At 47.6% G+C, this 24,491-nt stretch overlaps 1 protein-coding gene across 1 annotated transcript in view; it reads right to left on the reverse strand.

The window, feature by feature from the left end:
* The window catches only part of LOC147736768 (uncharacterized), a 119,234-nt gene extending 94,825 nt beyond the window's left edge, over positions 1-24,409 (reverse strand). The window contains exon 1 of the mRNA XM_086953820.1: positions 23,083-24,409. Coding sequence (XP_086809946.1) covers positions 23,083-24,409 — 1,327 coding nt within the window. The remainder of the gene's footprint in view (positions 1-23,082) is intronic.
* Between the last annotated feature and the right edge of the window lie 82 nt (positions 24,410-24,491).

Genomic DNA, 24,491 nt, shown 5'->3' on the forward strand with positions numbered 1-24,491 from the left:
GTTATGTCTGGGGTCTCTATCATTCCCGGTGCATCTAATAATGTAGAATGGATTTCAGTTGGGGGCGGGGATGAGGGCTTCACCATGGGAGGGGGCGAAAACTCTCTCAACTCCCCTACCATCGTCCCACCCCCACCCTCCAGTCAGTGTCCCCTGGAGCCCCAGATCATCTCCGGCCATCCGGCTTGGGGAAAGAAGAGGGGCGCCACAGGATGTCGCGGGGCTCCCCAAGGGCCTACGCAAGTATCCCCATTAACAGGCCTAAAAGGATTGCCAGCAGGCCTAGGGGAGAAATAAGTCAAATCCACTGCTCTGACACCAGGGCCATCCACCTCATGTTTTTGGCCACAGATTATCTCTGCCACTCTGCTATCCTGGAAATTAATAATAATACAGTCACCCTCCAACCGCTTTTTGCCCTGACCCACCCAACCAACCCTTTGGACACCAAGAATTAATCCATCCATACCTATTGGGAGTGGTTTGTTTGCTTTTAACCAATGGAGACACTTGTTTTTTAGACCCTGATGAGTCTCAGGCTGATTTACCTTCAATGGTGGGACATTAACAAGGACTACTACATAGGGATGGCAATCAGGGGGGAGGTTAACCGGGGGAATCCGAATGGTAACCTTTGGGGGAACTATTGCGGCAGCATCAGGTGCCAAGTTGGAACTAGGAACCTTAGCTGACGGTGCTGTCCCAACCCCCTTGGTGTGAGCATTCGGCTGAGCAGTTTGACTACTCTTGACCAACCCCACGGCAGCCGATGTATTTGCTTGAGATGATTTATTGGGCTGGTTTTTAGAGACCATAGGGGGCTTTGGTTTTGTGTGAGAAGTACGAGGGGCAGGGCCTGGCTTAGGAGGGGGAGGGACCGGGGGGACTAAGGGAGGATCCCTGCCGGGAGTTACCTCGGGGAGAAGGGTTGAACTCGGAAAGTCCTGCACTGGGACAGGATTTGGAGGCAGTCCTTTTCCCGTGTTCCTCCCCGCAGGATCCTCACTTGCTCTAGACTGATGTTTAATAAGAGTCTTAAGTGAGAAAAAATTATCCAGGGTGGATTGTTCGAATTTGTCTACTCTCGCCCCCAAATCCTTAAGTTGGTCAATCACCGGGACAATTAGAATTTTAATCAGGTCCATAATTGGTTTGAGGGAATCAGATTCAAGGGTGACGGCTATACTATCGTGGGGTTTAGAAAGTGCTCTGGGCGTGTTAGAGGATGTTCCCGCACCCGGAGACTCCCCTACCCTCCCATTGTGAGTTGGAGCTAAGACATTTTCTACTTTTGACCCAAAACCCATTAGCCCCTGCTTTCTTGGGCGCTTATAAAGTGCGGTGTGACTACCTTTGCGGGAGCTCATGACCCTTTTCCTTTTCGCCTGTTTGGAAGTGCCTTGGGGCTGGCTGGGCGGTAACGGCTCCGTAACGGGAGCCTGATGTAACAGAGAGGAGGTCTGCCCACTAGCGGGACCTCCCCCGTCTCAGTGCCAGCCACCACAGGCAATAGGTCGGCAAGATTCTCTAGTCTATCTATGCTTGCTCCTATAGCCGACAACCGTGGCTGAACAGTGGCATCTATGGGGTCAGCTGATGGGGCCCTTTCCGATGTTGGGGTCAAGGCCTGGGCCACAGCACCAACGGAGGAGCGTCTGGTAGGTAAATAGACCTCGGAGAGGCGACGTTCGGTCATCACGATCTCCTTCTCGATGACTGCAGCTACTCTGGTAATGAAACGGTCCATAGTTCCTATTGTGGAACTCCCAGCTGCTCCTCCCTCAGTCCTTAGCAGTTTTCCAGAGCGGGTAGACATCGTAGGGTATACTCCCTCTTCCACAGTCACACACCCTACCAGAAGCGTAGGCAAGATGTTAGGGACGTGACCCAGCCCAGCCTCTGTCAGCCCCTGACTGCCACAGACTGCCCGCCCTTTGCCCAGGCTTCGCTCGGCGTCCCGCTGAGCGTCAGGCGTGATGTTAAATAGGGGGCGTTGCAGGCATGGTGGGCGTGTCTCGCTGGGGGCGCGGCCGTGCACACCTGTGCAGCGCAGGGACTCCTGGTCTTCTGAGTCCCTGCTAGCGCGCTCCCTCTGCAGCCAGTTGGTTCCTCCCTCCTCCTGACGACTTCAGGCGGCCAATCAGCACTTGCCCATCGCCTCTAGCCGTGAAGCGGCACCCGCGAAGTGGCACCCGCGAAGCGGGTGCGGCAAGCAGTGGCGGGAAGAGGCAGCGGCGGTACCCTCAGGGGGTAAGGGCAGGCTAATCTCGGCAACTCTGTGGCTCCCAGGTGAGGTTCAGCGTTTGTGGTGTCCCGCCGGGTTAAGGAAGCACACGCCTTTTGAAGCTTGGACAGGCGGGGTGGGCGTGTCTCGCTGGGGGCGCGGCCGTGCACACCTGTGCAGCGCAGGGACTCCTGGTCTTCTGAGTCCCTGGTAGCGCGCTCCCTCTGCAGCCAGTTGGTTCCTCCCTCCTCCTGACGACTTCAGGCGGCCAATCAGCACTTGCCCCTCGTCTCTAGCCGCGAAGCGTCACCCGCGAAGCGGCACCCGCAAAGCGGGTGCGGCAAGCAGTGGCGGGAAGCAGCAGCGGCGGTACCCTCAGGGGGTAAGGGCAGGCTAATCTCGGCAACTCGGCAACTCCGTGGCTCCCAGGTGAGGTTCAGCGTTTGTGGTGTCCCGCCGGGTTAATATTATTGAAAACTACCAAGACCAAGAATCTTTGATACTGCTGAAAAATAATCATCATGAGATGTTTTGAAAATTGTCAGCCTTCTTTTATATACATGATGATAAAAATAAACCTGAGCCCAAACCGAAACATCCATGGTTCAATAAGGCTTGCAGGAAAGATAAAACTGCATTACTTCTAAGAGTCAAGAACAAGGATGTCCTAGGCACCAGATTAGCTAGGTCTCGCTTTAAAAACATCCTGGCTGAGGCGAAAGCAGCCTGGGAAAATGAAAAATGGAAGCGATTAGGAAAGCTTTGGATAGTAGAGATATGCGTTCCTTTTGGAACTTAGTGAGACAGGTCACACAGAGGGTAACCTGGTCATTGCTCCAAATCTAGCAGAAGAAACCTGGAGATCACATTTTAAAATGTTATACTCCAGGTCTGTGAATGTAACTGAATCTCAGGGGTTAATGGACGTTTTTCATATCCCCCTGAACATGGCACCACCTCCCTGCACTCTGTCGAAAGTCAAATTGGCACTGGGCAAGTTACTTCCTATTAAAGCACCTGGTCTGGACAGAATCCCTGGTGACCTGTTCAGATCTGAACGGGCTGTTTGGGCTCCGTACCTGCAGACTTTATTTAATTCCATTTTCCAAGACATGGAGCTCCCCCTAACCTGGCTTGGTGACAAGAACATTCCAATCTTTAAAAAAGGTTCCCCATTAGAGCCGGCAAATTACCGGCCTATTAGCCTCATCGATGTCACCCAAAAGATATTTGCTCGTATCCTCTTAGGGCATCTGCAATCTTGGATGGACGAGCCAGATATCCTTACCCCCCTACAAGCAAGTTTTAGGTCCAGAATCTCGACCTTAGACCAAATCTTTTGATTACAACTAATTTACTGGAAGACTGTAACTTTGGGAGGGGGTAGTCTCTATCTGACTTTTGTGGACCTTAAGTACGCTTTTGACTTTGTCCACCGTGAGCAGTAATGGGGCCTGTTATTTGACATGGGGGTGCCGGTGTATCTTTGCCAGACCCTAAAACGTCTACACGAAGGCACCTATGCAAGGGTTCGGTTTGGGAAATAGGGAGAACCGACAGCGCCTTTCCCGGTGGAGCAAGAGGTCAGGCAGGGATGTGTGCAGGCCCCAACCCTTTTCTCTCTTTTCCTGAACGGCTTAATTGATACACTCTTGGCCGTAAAGGACATCGACTCTCCAAGGTTAGCAAACAGGAAAATACCAGCCTTAATATTTGCTGACGACATGCTGCTCCTGTCTAAATCATCCATGGGGATGCAGCGTGTCTTGGATAAGTTTAGATCATTTTGCAGGCAAAAGAATTTGGTGATTAATATATAAAGAAACAAATATATGGTCTTCCACGCAAAAACAACTAACTGTCCGCATCCCCAAATGGATGGAAGACCGTTAGAGAGACTCTAGTCCTAGCTCTGAAGGAATTCAAACTTGCCCACTTACTTAAGAGCACGATCTCTTGCTCTTTGACATCGAGGTTTCTCGATGTCAAACAGCAGTATAAACTGGAAAAGACCTTGGATAGTATACAACCTTTTATGGCAAAAAAATTGTTTATTCAATTTAGATATGGAACCCTTCCACTAGGTGCATTTACAAATAAATGGAAGGGTTCAGTCCAATCTGTTTGCCCTGGTTGTGCTGCCGCGGAAGAGGCAGAACTCTGTGTAATACTCTTCTGTCCTGCCTACCATAGGTCTAGATTGAAGTGGGTCTACCAGTTGTGTAGACATCTAGGGCTAAGAAATTACCAAGAGGTTTTTAGGCTACTTGAATATGAAACATCCCAATCTTGTAGTCACGACCTCAAAATTCCGCTTTGCAATGTGGTGTACCCGTAGAGGAATTGTAAAGGGAAAATAGCAGGGTAACAATTGATGTTGCTGTTCGCACTCCTTTCTTACTCCTCTTGCTGCTACTTAGCTCCGTAAGTGAATGAGATGATAATAATTATGTCTATTTTATTGCTCAGGAATGTACGTTTTTAGCTCTATTCCCTTAATTTTTTTTTACTATGTAGTTTAACTGAATTGTGTATATGACGTAATAGTGTTGTTTTTATTGTCCTTACAAATTTTATACTAATTCTGCTCTGGGTTCCTCATGCTTGTGCTTCCGAAATCTGGGGGTTTGGATAGTCATCCATCATGTGTTATGGCTGCAGTAGTATTGATGTAATTTATTCTTGTATATCATTGATTTCGGTTTTGATAACCTATTTCTAATTGCCCTTCTAGCACTCCTTTTATTCTTCACTACTTATTAGATGTATGTACATTTTATTGTGCTTTTATAGCTGTAAAGCTGAAATAAAGTATTTTGACTGACTGATAATAGCAGAAAGGCCTAATGCATCAGCGTGCAGACTCCAATTAAAATCATTGTGTTGTTTTCTCCATCGGAGTACAACTGCATATGTGTGTAAAATAAAAAACAAACTGTCTAATCTGAGCAACCTATATACTTTCCAACCATACTGTGGGTGATGCATGTGAGCTTGCAACATAACAATCGAATAGTATTTGCAAGTGAGTAACATTTTCCATTTGCAGCAAGCTGTGGCAGATCACAGGTTGTGCAATAACTTAAAACAATCTATAAGGTCAAAGGAAAGAATGGCTGATTGAGTTACTAATATGCTAAGAATAAATAAGCACATCTGGGCTTCTTCCTTGCATTGATGTCACCAGAAAAATATATTTTATGAAAGGATGCACAGAACCACATATTTCTGCTTTATAATTATCTACTAGAGGTATGTTGGGTAGGAAAGCGATGGTTGCATCTTTATCACACGTGGACTCCATATGCCAAATTGTGCCGGTGCAATAAACGGTCTTATTTTTCATACCTTTTCAATTCTGATAATGTAGAGCATGAGTGCATGTTTAACACTGGGTGCATATTTAACTTTGCCTTTGTAAACTTGCAGGAACTGTTCATCTACTTATGGGACGTGTAGTTTGCTAACTGTTTGAGGAAGTGACTGCTACTAGGTAGACAACGATCTACAGTAAGACTTGAAGTCATGTAGTGGCTAAAAAGGTGGACTTGTTACTCTTGATAAGACTCTGGTGGGATAACCATTCTCAACTCTCCCATGAACATTTTCACAAGAGTTTTTTCAAAAGTATTCAAACGTTAGTGTAGGTTAGACCAGCTTCTTTATGTATGTATCTATATGGTATTTCCATACTGCAAACCTAGCCTAAATCTAGGGCTAAAGATGAGCATAAATTATTTTTAAAGAAGGGAGTCCTCAACTCTTTCTTAAACGGGAGCAATGTCGGGCGGTCCTGATACAGGGATGTTGTTCCAGATCATGAGTTCATAGATGGAAAAGGCCTGATAACTTGTTTTTTTTGTTTCAGTTCTAAGTCTGCAGTCAGATGGAGTTCTCCAACCTCGCATTGAAAATAAGAGCTGAACTTAAGGACAACGAGAATGATGAACAAGTGATAAGTAAGAGGTAATAGCTACAAAAGAGGAAATTCTAAAGGGAAAAGCAAGACTACTGTACTGGAAGAGTCTTAAACTTTGCAAGATGATACGAATAAGTAAGGAGAGCAGTCAAAATTTGATTGACACAAAGACAACATGAACTTCTGATAGAGGAATCAAGCTCAGAAGGTGACTTAGACGACTCTGCTAGCAACTACCTAGGAAAAAAACCTTCTTGACACTTTTTTCCCTGGGTACGGTTTATTGAGACAAGGACGGGCAATGGAATATTATAAAAAAGGAAAAACAAAAGCAAGAGGCACAAACAGAGGAAGAGAAAGACAGGAAAGAGCAAATGGAAGACAAAAAGATAACTCATCCCATAGGAAGAGAAAGGTGATAGAGCAAGGCGAGATATGAATTAATTCTCCATTATTAACTCATCACAACATTAACTGACAATGGATGAACTAAATATCCATAACCTTGGCTTATATTTCTGCCCCAGTAGGGACTTAGATTACAATTCATGTAGAATTGACATATTTTCGTTTCTAAGATATCAACATAAAATCAGACCCAAGCCAATGAACATGAGAATAGGGGGAGCCCAATACAGAAAACATGACTTGTGTTCAAGAGACGCTGATACTTCATGACATTGGCTGGTCTGGATAATAGAAATATATGTGCAACGAAAGAGCGGGAAGCGTTGCTCGGAAATGGGGCACAGATAGATCAGGGAAGCCTAACTTGCTGCAAAAAGCAAGATACAAGTTTAAAGTTTCAAGTTTAAAGTTTATTGCTTGATTAATTAAAATCATCACAAAATCCCCCCCGACAAAATGTAAATAAAGTGCATCTATACAGGCAGCTAGGATTCTCATTATGCGAGCGATCATATTACATCTGTGCTCTGTCTGCCATACATTTCAAGTGTATACAATTCTAATATTGTAAAATCATGCTAAAACTATGTTAAAATCAAGTTGCAAGAAAAATAAAATATGTACCCCCAAATAAGGGTGTGAGGATGTATTACAAGCCATTATAATTAGTCATCATCCGCTTGCAATAGGCAATTGTTGACAAGTTTCATATACTTGACTCCTCGGCAAGCCAGGATGCATGTCGAGCCCTCCAGCCAGCTTATCACTGCTTGTCTACTAGATCGAATATTCAAGGTAATAAAAATCGCCTTTAGGTACCATCTCCTTTGGCTTAACATGGCTGGACAGGCACACAACAAATGAGTCAAGGTTTCTTTTTGGAATCCGCACAATCGACAACCTTCTGAATTAAAACCTGTTACCCATGAGGGGGATAAGTCCTTGGAGACATGCGCCCCCATCCTGAACTTTAAGAAGCACATCTTTAAATGAGAACTAAAATGAGCAGATAAGTAGGCTTGTGGCTTTGATGTCCTATATGATTTTATAACTGACCATCCGTGCCGCCTCTTTGTGAGCGCCAATTTATCTTCCAGTAAGGATTTCTTTTTACTTGCGACTTTCGCAAGTTTGTTAAAAGAAACTCTATCCATCGTGGTATCCCATGCTGGTTGCAATTCCAACGTGGCCAAGGATGTGCTCAGGAAACTCCCCCAAGAGTTTGGAATTTCTTGCTCCTTCTGTGACCTTACTTCGTCCCAACAGAGTCTATTTAGAGAGTCCGCTTCGGATGACCGGAGGGTATGGCAGAATTTAGTGAAGTTGCTCATTCCCCTGTATTTATGATCCTGGAGCCCAAATTCCAGTCTTACCTGGGCAGGCGAGGCGCTTTTCAGCAGATCATAAACCGATTTGTAGATTTTTGACAGCAATTCATTCTGTAAATGCGAATCTTTGCCACACCAGGGGACCGAGCCATAGGACAATCTTGGATGGATTTGGGCGGCCATAACTTTTAGCAGATGAGAAAGGTTTGGGCAGTCCAATTTTCTACGCAGTGCTCTGTAGGCATAAATCAGGGACTGGGTCTTTGCTCTAAGGGCCAGTTTGTGTTCTTTATGACTTAAGCCCTGCCCGATTATTACACTCAGATATTTGTATGAGCTGTTTTCTTCTACATGAAACCCCTTCACCATCCATTTGAACTTTAGTTTCCTACTGTCAAGTAGGCGAACGACTTTTGTTTTGTCTTTATTTATCTCTAGTTGTTCCGAATCCAAGTAGGATGCCAGGTTATTTATTGATCTTTGTAGCCCCACTGGGGTTTGACTTAGCAAGACTATGTCGTCTGCGTATTGGGGGGTGGCAGTCTGGGTTTTCAAAGTGTCGAGCAATATCCGATAGATACAGATTAAAAAGGCTTGGGGCCAAGACACAGCCTTGCTTCAGACCGCTTTGTGTAAAAATGCTGGCGGTGGTACTCGACCCATTTCTCAACTTGACTCTTGTCCAGGTGTCAGTACACAAGGTTATGATGGGGGTGAGGAGTACATTTGGTAGGCCCCACCCTTTGAGTTTGCTCCATAAATGATTCCGGCTCACTCTGTCAAATGCGGCTGTTATATCCACGAAATAGGCGAAGAGGCGTGCTTTCCTTCTTTGTGCCTGTTCCGTCAAGAGGGCTAGAGTTGCAAGATTCGATTGGGTGCCCATGCCTTTCCTCAATCCTGTTTGAAATTTGGGGATAATTTTGCTTTCCTCCATCCAGCCTTGCAGATGGTTCAGTAGGCACGAGGCGTATAATTTTGCTTCCACGTCAATCAATGAGATTAGTCTATAGTTCCCTGGTTTGCCGTGATCTCCCTTTTTAGGTCTCAGCTAAACGCGCAAAGCACGTTCTCGACAGAGAACTATAGCTGTCGGCTCAGTCGGTAACGAGAGGAAAGTGGAGACAAGAGCTGGCCACGCGCATCACTTTGGCATAGGATAACGTTGCACGCGTGAACTTCTGCTGTTTTCAGCATCGCAGAAAGAATCGGATCGCGTTGCGCGCCTCAGAGTTCACGTGACTGACTTTGGAATGCAGGGGAAGTCTGCAGAGGGGCGCGCGGCGCTGATAAACAGGCAGGCTTTATTTCAGGAAGCAGCGGTATTTGACTTGTTGCCTCATGTAACTTAACGTTGGCTTTTTTATTTAATTTGTAAACTTGTAATGTTTCTCCTTCATGTATCAGTTCTGTTCCTAATGTGAAGTGCCCTGACACATTTGGGTGAAGTCTGCGCTATATAAAAACGCATAAAATAAATAAATACAGAAATAAATAAAAATTGTTTGGCACGGGTCTGGAGTGGCGGGTGTAGCGAAGCAGAGGATCGGACCCAGCTCTTCCCCCGGAGGTGGAGACCAGCGCTACAAGGGCGCTCAGAAGCGGCGCGCTCACTGCTCGTAGGCGTGTAAGATGTACCGGCTGGAAACTGAGGAGGAGACACACAGAATACCCGTCTGTGGAAGTGGGTGACAGACCGCGAGGCGCTGCAAGCATCGTAGAATGTGTGACCGGAAGCGGCGTTAGCTGGTGACGTAGCTGCACCGCCAGACTTCATACTTTCCCATTTCGAGGCATTGCGTTGCAATGTTAATTAAAATATAAATTTTTGTCCTGAGGTCTCAAATTCCACTCTTGTGGAATATAGCAACAAGGCAGCATTCAAACTTAGGGGTACAGCTCCCCTCAGCCCATTGCTTGTAGCACTGAACCCCACAACCTCTTAGAGGGGTGTTCACACCAGCACATGAACACACCCCCTGCCTTTCTGGTCTCTTTCAGGGGTGCATCACCGCTGCGTGAGCGCTCTTTACAAGACGGAAACATATCAGCTCAGACCAGGCATGAAAAGGCCGAACACAAGAAAGCCAACCCTTCCCGCCAGCCCCCGGGATGTCCCTCATCCATTTTGAATGTCACCACCTTTGCATGCCCTCCCTATACATTCATTCATTTTCAATCTTTATTTCGACCATTCGGTCATAAAAGATACACATTACAAATAAAATCACATGAAACTCTGTCAAAATCTGATAAAACATCAATACATGAGTTAAAAAAAAAACACAGACATAAGAGCAGTTTATAAGAGGTGAAGCATTTCTAGGGTCTACCCAGCATTTTTTTAAAAGCGATTGCGCGTGTACCAAACATTAGTAAAGAATTTGGAAAGTGCAAAAACAGTTGGGCCAGAAACATCAGATTTTAAAATCCTGTACATAGGTGCGTATTCCCTGCCACCCCAATTCTTAATCAGGGGAAGGAGCCAATGTTTTCTGGCTGCCTTGTAGGCTGGGCAGAAAAAGACCACATGCAAGTCATTTTCCTCTTTATCATCACAGAGAGGGCAGTGCTTTGTGGAGGGGGCCTGTGACCAGGAACTTGTGAAGGACCGAAAGGGCAATGTACCGTATCTCCATTGGAGGAATAACTTCCTAGTAAGTGTGGGATATATAGGATCCAAAGCCTTCTCAAATCTATAGAGATCCTTGCTTTGCAGGAACACGGATGATAGGGACCCCTCTGTCTGGGTAGCTTGGGCCCTTGCCCTTTTGTGTTCATGATACAGATTCGCCAGGGATCTCTTGGAGATTCTTGGTGCTACGTTTGCCGGCTCAGTCCACAATTCAGGGAGCCCCAGATCCGTGCAAATAGCTTGGATGTTTTGGACCCAGGGAATACTAAGCGCCTTAGGGTGGTTTAGTAGTTCGACCAGTTCCGCCCTATAGTCGGCGAGGTCATTGCTGCTCCATAGCCTACGCCAAAAGGCAATGGGTCTCAAGCTTATCTCATCAGCAAGTGGTCGTAGCCCTAGGTCAAGCCTCAATGGAAGGAGTGGAGTGCTAGGGGGAAGTGCGGCTATCTGTCTTATGAACTTGTTTTCTGTAGAAGACAGGTTCCGGCATGGCATGTGGCCCACAGTTCAGCCCCGTACATGATCGCCCCCCTGCCTGGGCCTTATATATCTGGATTAAGGCCCCCAATGGGCGGTAGGACGAGCCAGTCATCATCCGGGAAATACCCCCGGTAGTTTGTATTAATTTAAGGTTGGCCCTACTCTGGTGGGGTCCCCAGGTCATAGTTTCGTTGAGCGTCACACCAAGATATTCAAAAGTGGCTACTCTTTCTTTTGTGGCATTGATTTCTAGCCCTCTATCCAGGCAGAAAGCCACAAAGGCATCAAGTATCCTTTGTATGCCCATGGGTGTTTTAGATAGCAACAGTGTGTCATCCGCAAACATTATTGCGGGCACCCTGTTGCCATTTAGTTTGGGAGCGTCTGTGTAATCAGTGGCATTAAGATGGGCGATTACCCCGTTGACGAAGAGGCAAAACAGGGTCGGCGCCAGCACGCAGCCCTGTCTTACCCCTCTGCCAACGGGGAATCTGTCAGTCAGTTCCCCCGACCTCCCGCACCTCACACGGGCGTAATTATTGTGGTGCAGCCTCTGCAAGGTCAGTAGGATATCTGGGGGCACACCCATCCCTGCCAAGACGCTCCAAAGTTTCCCCCTGGGCACCAGGTCGAAGGCGGCCCGTAGGTCCACGAAAATTGTGTACAAACTGCCGCCCTCGAACTTCGCTGTCCTCCAGTAGACCAGATTCAGTCTAAAAACCTGGTCCACTGTGGATACCCCCTTCCTGAATCCTGCCTGATAGGGACTGAGGGCGCCCACCTCCTCCATCCAATCCTGAAGCCTGTTCAGCAGAACCCTGCCGAACAGCTTCTGTGCTACATCTATCAGGCTAATCGGTCTGTAGTTGGCTGGGAGGAGAGGGGATCCCTTTTTAAAGATAGGGACCACCTCAGCCCCCTGCCAAGTACTAGGGATTTCCATCCCACCGAGGACACTGTTAAAAAGAGCAGCGAGGTAAGGCGCCCAGACGGTGGGCTCCTGTTTAAACAGGTCTCCCGGTAGCCCATCCAGTCCAGGCGCCTTCCCCGAAGCCAGACCTGAAATAGCAGCAGTAACCTCACCTAATGTTATTGGATCCCCTCGGGAGCCCGGCCTCTCCAGTTCAATAGGAGCAGGGAGTTCTCCGGGCTCAGAGCTGTATAGGGACTGAAAGTGGGCCTGCCACACTCCAGGAGCTATATTGGGCTCTACTGCCGAATGAAGACTCCCTGATCCCCCATTCACGGTCCTCCAGAACAGGCGTTGATCTTGGATTGCTAAGGCCTTTGTGAGTTCTTCCCACTGGTTTTCCTCCCATTCTACTTTGGCCTGAACAAGAAGCTTCTTGTAGGCTTGCCTGCTGTGTTTAAGGCGTTCCCCTCCTATGCCCTCCTTGATTACTCCAAGAAGTTCTGTTTTGGCCCGTCTACATGCTGCATTGTACCACTGTGTTTTACCTTGGCACCTCTCCCTTGGCTTTCGTGAGCTACGAGTGAAATGGGGTGCTGCAACTTTTATAAGTTCCTCGTGGGCGTCAAACAGTTTGCTCTTTGCTTCTCTATTGTTTGCCTCAATGTCAAGGCTCCCAACGATTTCCAAGATGGGAGTAATCTCCGCATAAAGCAGAGGGAGTTTATCCTTATTTGTAACCATATGCTCCCACCTGATTCTTCTCCTACTGTTGTCCAGGAGGAGCGTGGGGTTATTCCCTTCCTCATAAGACACTGGAGCCTGGGGGCCTGGGTGGACAAGGTCTAGCTCAAGGGCGTTATGATCACTGTCCGTCCTGTCCGTCACCCTGAAATCCTGTATTGTCGGCCACCTCGCTATTTGGACCAAGACGTAGTCCAAATGAGACTCTCTCCCCCGTCTATTGTAAGTATTTTTGCTGGGTATGTCGGATTTCATTCGCCCATTACAGGCTCTGAGTCCGAACCTTAGAGTGAGGGCAGTGATTTGCAGTGCCAGTGGGGTCCAGGCTTTCGGGGGTGGAGCTTCCACCCATGGTACTGCCCACCTAGCCTCTTCTTCCGATAAAAAACCTTCAAGAAGGCCGGGGAGTGGCTCGAAATGAGAGTTAAAGTCCCCACCCACCACATAGTATGAATCAGTCGGCAGTTCAGATAAAAAATTCGAAAGTTCATCAATGGTTGGTGATTCCTTTGCCATTCCCATCGGCCTGGAGTAGATGTTAACCAGCAGAAGATTAGCTTTGTTTGGCCATGTTAGTGAGACCACAATGATATCATCAGAGTTGAGTGGCAGCCGTGTGGCCACACAGCCCAAATGAGCTGCGACCCACGTCGTAAGCCCCCCTGATGGGCGGCCTTTGCCTTCCCACCTTGCTGGGATGAAAAATTATGAGTAGCCTTGGTGTCCGTAATCCTCTCTGGCCCAGGTTTCTTGGAACATACATATGTCGCCAGTCTCTATGTACTTTGCCCAGTCCGGCTCTTCCAATTTGTTGGCCAATCCCGCGATGTTCCAGGAGATTAGCTTCAAGTGTTCGGAGGTGGCGGTTGCCATACCGTAGGGGTTAGAGGAGATGATTCCAGGCCCCACTTCTGTTGCAGGGCCTAGGGCAAGGGCAGCAGGAGATGTATATGGCACAGGGGATCTAGGCTCACCATTGTCCGCAATAAAAGGGACCGTGGTTGTCCCCTCATCTACGGCTACACTATCAGTGGCTAGATGAAAAGATTCGAATGTGCCGTAGTCAGAAGCCGCTAGATCGTTCAATGGGCCAAGGATTGTGCCAGGGGACACAATAGGCAGTTCCAAGAGTCCGCAGGAGCCATTATCCCCGGTCGCTGGCTTGCAAACAGTAAGTCAGTCGACCCCGTCCAAACCATTCAGACAATTAAAACGATTAAATTGGCAAAAGGGTGTGTCCGGCGGTTGGAAATGCGGGCGTTGTGCATAGCCTTTATGTCTACGTCTGTGTTCCACCCTTGTCCAATCATCATGCGATGGAACCTGGTGCCTGCGAGTGGGGGAGGAAGAAGAAAGATACTGGGAGGGTCTGTATGGTAGAATCCAGGGATCTGTTCACTCCTCCACAGATATGCCAAACAGTGCCCGGGTCTTTAAAAGTTACCAGAATGCAGTCTATGGTTTTCCTGGTCTTCCCTAACCAAGGGACCCTTCTCACCATAATGATCTCTTTGTTAAAATGGGATGGTAGGGGTCGATTCCAATTAAGCCATTTGATGACCTTTTTCTTGAGGGATTGGTAATCCTCATTTTCCCCTGATCTTAAATGGGGGGCACCTGCTAAGACCACCATTAATCTATTGGCTTCTGGCGGGAGGTCTGGCCTCCGTGGTCTAGGGGTTGGCCAGACCGGAGAGTGTGGGGGGGCGTTAACCTGTTCTTGGTCTATTCCAGTAGTCTCCGTTTGAGAGCTATGGGGGGGCATGGTCTGGTGGTTGAGTAGGTCTATTGCTTTGGTTGTTGTGCCGTGCCAGGAGTGGGATGGCCATAAGGGGTTGCAGAGGAGGGGCAGATGGCGGGTTCCGGGGGGGGGGGCTTTATTGGCATTTATTACAGCTTCTACTTTTGAGGGGTCCCCAGCAGAAGGATAGGTTCCCGCTAGCTTTGTCTGCTTACTTACTAGAGTGTTCAAAGTAGTAAGAGATGTTTCTAATAAGGTGAGCCTAATCTCAACTTTTTTCAGACTATCGCTTATGGGCTGCAGGAGGGAGCGGAGTAGGAATTCGATGCTCCCTGTGGCAGTGAGTGGAAGGGTTAAATTCGATAAAATAGCCTCTGGTTCTTTGGTGGTAACAATTATACTGGGGCTTGGAGGCTTGGGGAATGGAGTGGTGGGCACTATCTCCATAGGCTTCCCCGGTAGAAGGCTGTTAGTGTGTTTCTTGCCAAAGTCAAGATGTGATATTTTGGATTTCCCCCGTCCCCCGACTGATTTCCGGGCGCGTTTACTGGGTGGGGGCCTATGCAACTCTACCACTACATTTAGTTTGGACTTACTCTTCTTCGCTATTTGCATAGGGGGAGTTTGGGTTACCAGGTTGACAGGGGTAAGAGATGACTCTTGGGGGGCTGGCTCTGCGTTTTTTCCGGGCACTCTCCCTGGAGTGGAGGGAATTTCCCTTAGTAAGAGGGGGAAGTCCTCGAGTGTCGGGTTAATTAGGCTGCTGGGGGGCGTGCCTTCCTCTTGGGAACTAGGGTAAGGGATGATATCAGTCAATGGTCTGTTTTTCATGGATTCAATGGAGCGCCTGCGCTCCGCCCTACGTTTCTCTAGTGAGCTTTCCTTGCCCGCGTCTCCCTTAGCGGATTTAAAATAATTGTCCAGAGTCCCTGTACTGGAGGCCCCATCCCTTGATGGGGTTTCTCGTGATGGTGGCGAGGGCATTGCCTTACTTGTATTGGAGAGTGGGATCAAGAGAATGGGCCCGGCCCGGCCTCCTTCGGCCCCGGACGGCCACAGACGGTCCCGCCCTTGTCCCGGGCTTCTCCCGGCGCCCTCCCGCGCACTCCCGCGCAGCGGGGCTAGTGCCTCCTCTTTATGGATTTGCAGAGTGATCCTTGGGGGCGGGGCCGGCAGGGAGAGGAGCCCAGCTGTGATCGGGCGCGCGGGGACTCCTGGTCCGTGGAGTCCTCCGCTCTACCCTCGCAGCCCTGCCGGTCTTTCGCTCACCAGGTGTAGCCCCTTGTGATGATTAGCCGCTGTAAGCCGCGAAGCGGGTCCGGCGAGACGTGGCGACTCTCAGCAGGCTAGGTCCAGGGAGGTCAGAGGTCCGTGCAGCGAGATTAGGCAGAGTCCACCTATGCCATGAAGCCCACACTGATCCTCGCTGAATGAACTCACGCACCACATACATACATCCACCCCTGACGTGCCCGACCCCATCACACAGCCACAGCTCGACCCCACCACACACAGCCACAGCCCCCTCATCTGGAACGGCGATAACTTTTCACCCCCCCACCCCCCGATCTCCCACCCTCCTTCCATCCCCCCCACGCCAGCATCGGACTGGTCTTCGTAGTGTCTTGGGGTATACCAGCGTGGGGCACTATACACTTCTTGAGAACTGTGTTCTGCTGTACAGCGCATAGACGCACGTAGTGCCCCACCACAGGTACCAACAACCAGGAAAACAAGCATTTGCAATGCAATAGGTCTCGCATTATTAAAGTTTGAGCTATTGGCATTGCTAAATAATGCAACAACAATAGCTTTTGTTGCAGTTGGTGTTGCAATATTTAGCAATGCCAATAGCTCAAACTTAATTAACCCGAGACCTATTGCATTGTAAATGCTTGTTATATATGGGGTGAATGACAGACCCCCTCCAGGAAACTGTGATATTAGAATGTGCGTGAATCTCATTGAAAACGAACGACACCAACCAAGATGGCCGCATAGTCTCCCAGCTCCGCTGACCTCCGTCCTACGCTCTACTATCCTGTCACCGATCCTGATTTCCTGCCCCGGATCCGTGTGTGTGACCTGATTTGCACTCCGATGATGTGATCCCGGAGTTTCTCCGACATCGTGGAGCGGAGTAACGTCGAGGACCAATTTGAGGCCTAACCCTGCCGAGAAGCCGGGGTCTCGAGTGCTGGCCTAGCCGGGTCCGAGTTGAACAACAACGGACTGTTGAATGCGGTTGGGTCCGGTCTCTGGATCATTCGGAATTTTGGGATTGCTCTGCTACCATCTGCTGCCTGGTGCTTTATAGGAGGTGAGGTGACGAGTGACGCACGGTGCTGTGTTGCGGGGGTCCCGGACCGGGGGTCCGACATTCATATCGCCGGTGCCCCTTGGGTTGGAATCTCACTACACGCTACTGCACGCTAACAGTCTGTCCCTCATGGCTCATTCCTGCTCCGCCTAATCTTCCCCCGGAGAAGGCGCCTCTCCATGGGGAACACCATGCCTGAGGAAAAATGGAGGCTGACGGAGCAGGCTCAAAGTGGCCCGTCATTGCGGATGGTGCTGGAGGCCCTCGTGGCACTTCAGGAGACTGTTAAAGCTCGGACCTGCAGCCTGTTGTTGGCGGCGGATGGAATCAAAGGATTGAGACCGGATCCTGACTTGACACCCGAGACCCGGCGGCCAGCTCGCCTTTCGATTGCCGCCCCGGTGGCGTACTTAGACCCGGCGCTGTAAGCTGTATTTGCCCCTATCGTAGTGGAGCTACCCGAAAGTACTGTGCTTGGTGACTCAATTAATCTGTTGGAATCCCCGGTTTTGCAACTGTCGGAACATTTACATGCTGTCCCTACTTCGGTTCCTTTTAATTGGTACTGTGAACTGTTTTGGACTGTGTCGACCCCCCTCCCCAGTCGGTCTATCAAGATGGCGGATGGGATAAAGCCTGGCTTCGGAGACGGGGAGGGGCATTGTTGGTACCAGCCGACTAATTTGGGACCTGCCGTTCTTTTTTCATCTGTGGACCCATGTTCTGCCGACTTCTGTGTACCTTTCGACATTTTGAGGACGGGGCTTTCTTCCCATGACGGACTCAGCGAATTTAATCGACGGGGCCAAGGCTGAGATTGTTGTCTGGGTTGTTCATTGTGGTATTTGGTTAACGGGATTGTTTTATTGAATTAACAGAGTCCGGGGCGGGGTTGGTTCGGACGGGGGCGAGAGATCGGGAGTGCGTTGAATAAAGCCCTCCTCCATTTCCCTTCTTCGGGTGGGGTTTACTTTCTTTTCCTTTTTTCCCTGTTTCTTCTATATTTCGGGTTTCGGTTCTTGGGCGACCGGCACGCTGCTAGGGGGGTAGGCCGTAGTCATCTGCAGGGGTGCAGGGTGGGGGGCTGGGAGTTTTGTTTTTTCTTTGTTTCTATGGCCTTTTTTCTCTTCTAATCTTTCTTTGGCCTTTTCTTTTCTCTTTTCCGGGTCAGTGTAGTGGGTTCATTGTTTGGTCCACCTCTGCTTTCACATCTGTGTCTCAACTCTCGCGATGTTTCGAGGCCACGGGGCGGGCATAAATGTTGGCGCGAACCGTAATAGTATGCTTGTTTATCCGGGTGTCGTCTGCTTAAACGCCACTGACTTCCATGGAAACGAATTAACTGTGGACACACTGCTATTTCGCTCGCCCCCTCTTCATAGCTTGAGACATTGTATGGCACCTGATCCTTCTATCTTATATTATAAAATGAAACCTTTTGTATCCTGTTCCCAATTTGATATGTCTTCCAACCAGTACGCATTGTGGATGTAGCAACTATACTCCCCGGGAGGCTGGGTTTGAAGTTTTTATCGTTGTATTGTGTTGCAATTGCTTAGCGGCCAGCCCTGGGGGTTGTAGGCCCGTGTTTGTATCTGGTTGAAAATGTCAAATAAAGGTTTAAAAAAAAAAAAAAAAAAAAAAAATCTCATTGAAAACTGGGGTAAGGGTTTCCGACCATAACTCTGGATTGTTCTTGAAAATTGCGTTTGGTATGCCGTTTGGCCCGGCCGCTCCCTCGGACTTTAGTTTCTTTATAAGTCTGATCAGTTCTTTCGCATTTGTCAGAGAAATTTGCTAGTTGGAAAAGGAGTTCGAGTGGGCTAGATTGTCTATTGATGTAACATGACTGGGTCCGGCTTGAGCCTCCTCTTGAGCAAGATACACATAACTCCTCCTTGCCTCATGATAATCTGGATGTCTTTAGTGACTTGGTCGCCAAAGACTTGTTGAAATAAATTGTTCATCAGTCAAGGCAAGAAAGGAAGAATCCGATCCAACTTGAGTAATGGACAAAGGGAGGCCATTAAGACATTACGTAATGACAACATAAGTACCAATGTCATCCGATAAGGGGCAAGAATGTGGTTTTAATGATTGTTTGCAATTATGAACAAAATGCTTTTCAATAATTATTGAATACGGATTGTTGTGAAATGGGAATAGCAACATTTTAATTTGTGTAAAACACTACCCTCAACTGTACCATGCTTTTACCTTCTAACAAATGTATGCAAGAACAAGGGGGGCGTATAGCGCCCTCCAACAATAGCTCACCGGAAAGTACAGCAATAAACTAAAACCATTTATTGCTGATTCTTGTGGAGAGCCTCCCATCATATTGTATAGATAGAGAGAATTTTCTACAAAAGATATACACAGGAGACAATCATATTTGACAATTACCCAGGATGTGATCTTGCTAATTATGTGTACAACACACGCGAGGTCTAAGAGCCAACCAAAATGCTTTTTGCAATAGACCAATATCAACTGACTATACATGGATGCTTGGGACTATGACTTTTGCCAAAATAACAATATTTCCATATTTAAAGATAGATATTACAGACAAATCTCAGGGACAGCAATGGGCACGTGCTCTCCCAGCTCTGCAAATGTATTTGTGGTCTGGTGGAAGGAACAGGTGTGTTGTGTACTTCCCACTAATCTGTAGGACTTGCGCGTTTATTGGACAACATAAACTTTGGATTAGGTGCCTAGACTGGCTCCGGGCACCTCCCCAGGATGAGTTGGCCTAGAGACCAGCTAGCTCACAGTGCCACCATAAGACTCCCTAACCTTACCAGGAAGCAAATGGTTTCTGGCAACCACTGAACATGACAACCCTGACCCCTCAGGGATCGTGGAAACAGAACAGAACCTTTCGCTCAGTCACTCAAGCTTACTTGCTCTAAGAGAATACACAGTGGGACGTTTTCAATATATTTATTGAACCAACGTTATTCTTGTATAGAATACATAAGCTGCAATAATCAGTAGACCGAAGCAGCTGAAAGTGATTACAAGCACGGAAATAGTAGATATAGTTCTACCATGGTACAAAAACCGTGTATATATGCAGGCATATAAGCAAGGCAGCAATATAATATAATCCACATTTGTAAAGCGCACAATCACCCGTAAGGGTCTATAGGCACTGGGGGGCGTCGAAGATGATTAAGCAAGCTATTGCCCGGATTCACATGGTGCTGGGCTAATCTGCCGCTGGTGCCGGGGATCGAACCGTGATCCCCAGATTCCGGAGGCAGTCGCCCTAGCCACGGCGTACTCCTACTATGCACTTCCTACTCTGCGTGTACCTAGAGTGTGTGTGGGTGTGAAGCCAAGAATCCCCACTAAGGGACATGACAGGAGAGAATGCAGGCCACAAATTGGTTACAAACTGAACACCCCCCACGGAGATGCCAGCCCGCTGCATAGTGAAGTCTCAGCCCGCACGGACCCTGGGTGTCAGCTGTAGCGCCTCCTCTATTAATCTATTGGGATGCTCATTATTTATAATAGAAAGCATCTTGTGATGTACGTACAGGTTAGACAATGTTATAGATACGTAGATAGCCCTGTCACCCTGTGGATGAAGATACGGCATTTGTCCATAGTGCGTCAAGAGGCCTTGTACTTAGTGTTCAAGGCATCGTGACAATGTTGTGCGAAGCTAGATGTGTAAACAAAGTAGTTTTAGAGAAACAAATTCAACATTATCATGCATGCAAATATGTGCAAAAGGTCACAGCAGAAATGACCCTGTAAAACATTGGACGATATATGAAATGAGCCACTTCGCTACATGGGCCTAACCCGGGCACATAACAGGTGGTCTGGACATCACAAAATGAAAACATGACAAACCATACGCTGATTTGGATCCGGTATATAGATGACCTTTCCCTGCTGTGGAACGGAAGTAGGGAAATGTCTAACAGATTAATCCAGAGACAGACAAAAACTGATCTCCGCCAAATATTCACTCATTAGATCAGAAATAAACCTATAAATGACCTGGCTAAGTCATCCTTATGTGGGACCAAGTTCAGAATATGAACTGATGATCAACCTTTTTTGAATGGTAATAATGTGAACACCAGCAGGCTACTGCCAGGTTAGTGAGGTTAAGTTTGAAACTTTTGAAACATCATTTTGAGGTTGAACACACTGCAGGAGAGAGGAACAAAAATACTGATTGCCTGCCTCAACTGCCCTGAGGGCAGGAAGATGTGGAACATGAGAACAAAGAGAATGACTGCGAAGATGTGGAATGTACTGCAGCAAGTATGTGCTGGGTAGAGAGTGAGTGAGTGAGTGTGAGTGTGAGTGTAAGAGTGAGCGTACGCGTGAGCATGAGAGTGAGAGTGAGCGTGAGCGTGTGCGTGTGTGTGTAAAAGTAGAGAAAGACATTGGATGAAGATTCTATTTTATTGAAAGTGATTCATTTCATGAGGAAAGAATGTCCAAAAGAAAAACGATTTGTTGTGTGAACTGCAGACCGATAGCCAAGTTTATTCTGTCTGAGGTGAGCCGTGAAGGACATTTAGGTGTGATATCTAGCAGCAAATGACTGACAATGCAATACTGGTAGCCTGACATGGAGCGGGATGTGGAAAAACTCATTAGAGAGAGTTACCAGTTGTTTGCAAAATGATAAAAAGGATGATATACAGAGTTCTGCTTACGACAGAAGTGGGTTTTCCTGTGGGGCAATGAATGTAATGATTTTTTAGGTCTGTTTCAGATGCTTCCTGTGCATCAGAAATTTGCCATTGTGCTTGTGGAGTACATGGCAAATTGGATGAAAGTATGATTTTTACATGGAAGTGAGGCTTTTCTGTGTGAATTGGTATCGGATAATGGTGAACAATTTATCTTGAGGGAAATAAAGCAGTATTTGGATGGAACCGGTTTCAAGATAAATGTGCTAGTCGTCATCACCCACAGAGTACTGGCCAAGCAGAGAGGATGAACAGATTGGTCAATCAGGATTTTTCATGGCCGGTATCAAAGTGGAAGATGCTGCAAGGGCTATGCTTTCAGCTTATCGCAACACACTGCATGGCACCATTTTGTGCCGAGAGGCAGAAATGTGCATGATTTGGTCCTAGTAATGTGCACTGAAATGTCTAAGAGGGCCTCAGACACAATAGCTATAGGAAGAAAGAATAATTTGGCTTAAAAAGATACATATGATATTGTAAAGCTATTGTTCGCACAGACATGATCACAGAGCCAATAATCTTATATAATCATAGTACACTGGAATTACTGGGGGAACCAGATGCCAAATCTCCACAGTAATTCCACACATCTCAGAGCAATCACCATTTACTTCACCCACCCTCCAGCAGAGTTTCTGTAATTGCTGATATTGCTGACTTAGGGGGAGAAAAAATTGAGGGAAATGTAACAGGAGACATTATGGAGACACAACGCAGGCCTTATAATGGGGCCCATATTAGATAAAATAAACAGGAGAAAATATATCACCCAATCCTGTATACTGTAATACAACTAACCCAGCTTGATATTCAGACGACCTTGTACTGTGCACCTAACCCTACAGACCACACTTAATCTTGAACCTCCCTTGACCTTGTACGCTGTTCTACATGATGTAGTATGATATAATACAGCCAGCCCTCTCTGACCTGCAGCCCCCCTAGTTCTATGTACATGTACCTACACACGTCAGAAAAACGACCACTTCTTATCAAAGTCTTAGGGGTGCTGCGGGTATTACCCTACCCATTCCACCACTACAGACCTGAATTACAGATCACTTGTCCTCTTCACACTGCCTTCCTTCCCTTCTAACGGTCAGACCCTGACTGACCCAGAAATCCTCTTATATTCTGAACACTCGAACATCACATAGACCCAGCCCGATCTCAAAATTGCTTTAGTGTGCACTAGCAACAAAAAAGGGCAATGTTACTCTCGGTGAATAACACCTCACTTACATCTCACACTTAGGGGATGGTGAGTATCGCGGAGCTTCGATTGAAATCACAGATTCGGCAACATAATTCCTCAGAGTTCCTGAGCCCGAAATGGGGCGTCTCATGCACAGACCAGAATTCAGGTCATTTTTCATGTGCAGAGTCCCAATTCTTAGCCTATCACATAACGGGTAGGAGAAACTCCTTTGCGAAAATAAAGGAGATACTAGGTACGTAACCTCTTCTGGCATACTCAAGGCCCCCACAAAGATGCCACTCCACAAAACTCAGATTAGGCCCCCTGCAGGTCTTACTAAAAATATGGAAACATCAACTTTGGAAATATTTTATGCTACATTCCCTCAGAACTGTACAAATTACTCAACAGTCTGGATGTTAATTCAGTACGAACCAAATACCTGGGATGGCTTTGAGCAGCAATCCATCTGCGTCTGTATTTCCTCTATCCAGTGGGTCTCTAGCGATAGCTCCATCAGTATCAGGAGCATTCTGTGGCAGGAATGATGAGGCTCCAGATAGGCCCTGCGCTTCAGCAAATGTGGTTTGTGGGTCAGAGTTCTCATCTCGGTTCTCAGGGTGCAGTGGTTCTTGCTTGTAGTTCTGATCGTAGTCCTCAGGACTCGGTGGTTCTAGCTTATAGCCGCGATCTGGACTGAGTGTCTCAAGGTGCATTGGTTCGGTCTTGCAGTTCTGATGCAATTCATGTGCATCAGAAAGAACCTGCAGGCATGTGTTGAGCTGCAGACTCTGGTCTTCTTGAAATGCTGGTTGTCTGCAGACGTTTTGCCGTTTACCCTCACCATCAAACCACAACAACTCTTGCTTTAGTAGTTCACTTGTTCCCTCCCCATCTGGGAGCATTGGTTGTGTGCAGTGGATTTGCTGTAGCTCATGTCCCTCGTGAAACAGTGGCTGCAGGCAGACGTTCTGTTGTGGGCCCCAACTATCTGCATACAATGGTTCCTTCTTCACATGCTCGTCTTGTTCCTGTTCAACTGGGAAAACTAGTTGTATGCACTGGTCCTGCTGTGGTTCCTGCCCATCATCAAACACTGGCAGAAGACGAAGGCTTGGCTCACCTGGGATGACTTGAACATCCGGAGGAGGGCACCTGGAGACAGTACCGTCCTGCTGTGGTCCAGGGCCAGCCGGAGACAGAGGTTGGGGGCACTGTCTCTGCTTTCGTTCATGCCCATGCGGAGACAGAGGTTGGAGGCACTGGCTCTGCTTTGGTTCATGCCCATGAGGAGACGTAGGTTGAAGACACTGATTCGGCTGTGGATCAGGACTAGGTGGAGATGTTGATTGAAGGCATTGGTTCACCTCCTTGGCCCTGACTGAAAGATTGATCGGAGGAGACCTGCTGAGAGAACAATCTCTAACCACCACTGGACTGACCCTCTCCAAAGACACCCCCCCATTTTCAAGGTGATCTAGACCCTTTGCTATCCAGATTTTCTCCATGAGCCCAGCGACTCTTGACGGCACGTCCTCTAGGGTATTCTGCAAGTTATCCACTTTGGCTTCCAACTGCTCCAACATAGATAAAAGGATCATGTTAGGTGCGTTCCCCGATAGCGCTTCCATCTCACAGTCCCTCTGAGCATCAGTTTGGGTTCTTGAAGAAGGCACATTATGGATAGGAGAAGAAGGGAGTGCAACTCTTACGGGTTCAGGTGAACTCTGCACTTCTTCTTTTTGTCTTGGAACCTGCCTTTTCTCCATTCTGAAATTCTGATGTTCAAGTCCTCAGGTGTCTGTGAAGGGGAAGAAAATAGAAAAGACAACACATTATCACACGACAATT

This window comes from Lissotriton vulgaris, chromosome 1_2 (genome assembly GCF_964263255.1).
Source record: "Lissotriton vulgaris chromosome 1_2, aLisVul1.2, whole genome shotgun sequence".
Taxonomy (NCBI): domain Eukaryota; kingdom Metazoa; phylum Chordata; class Amphibia; order Caudata; family Salamandridae; genus Lissotriton; species Lissotriton vulgaris.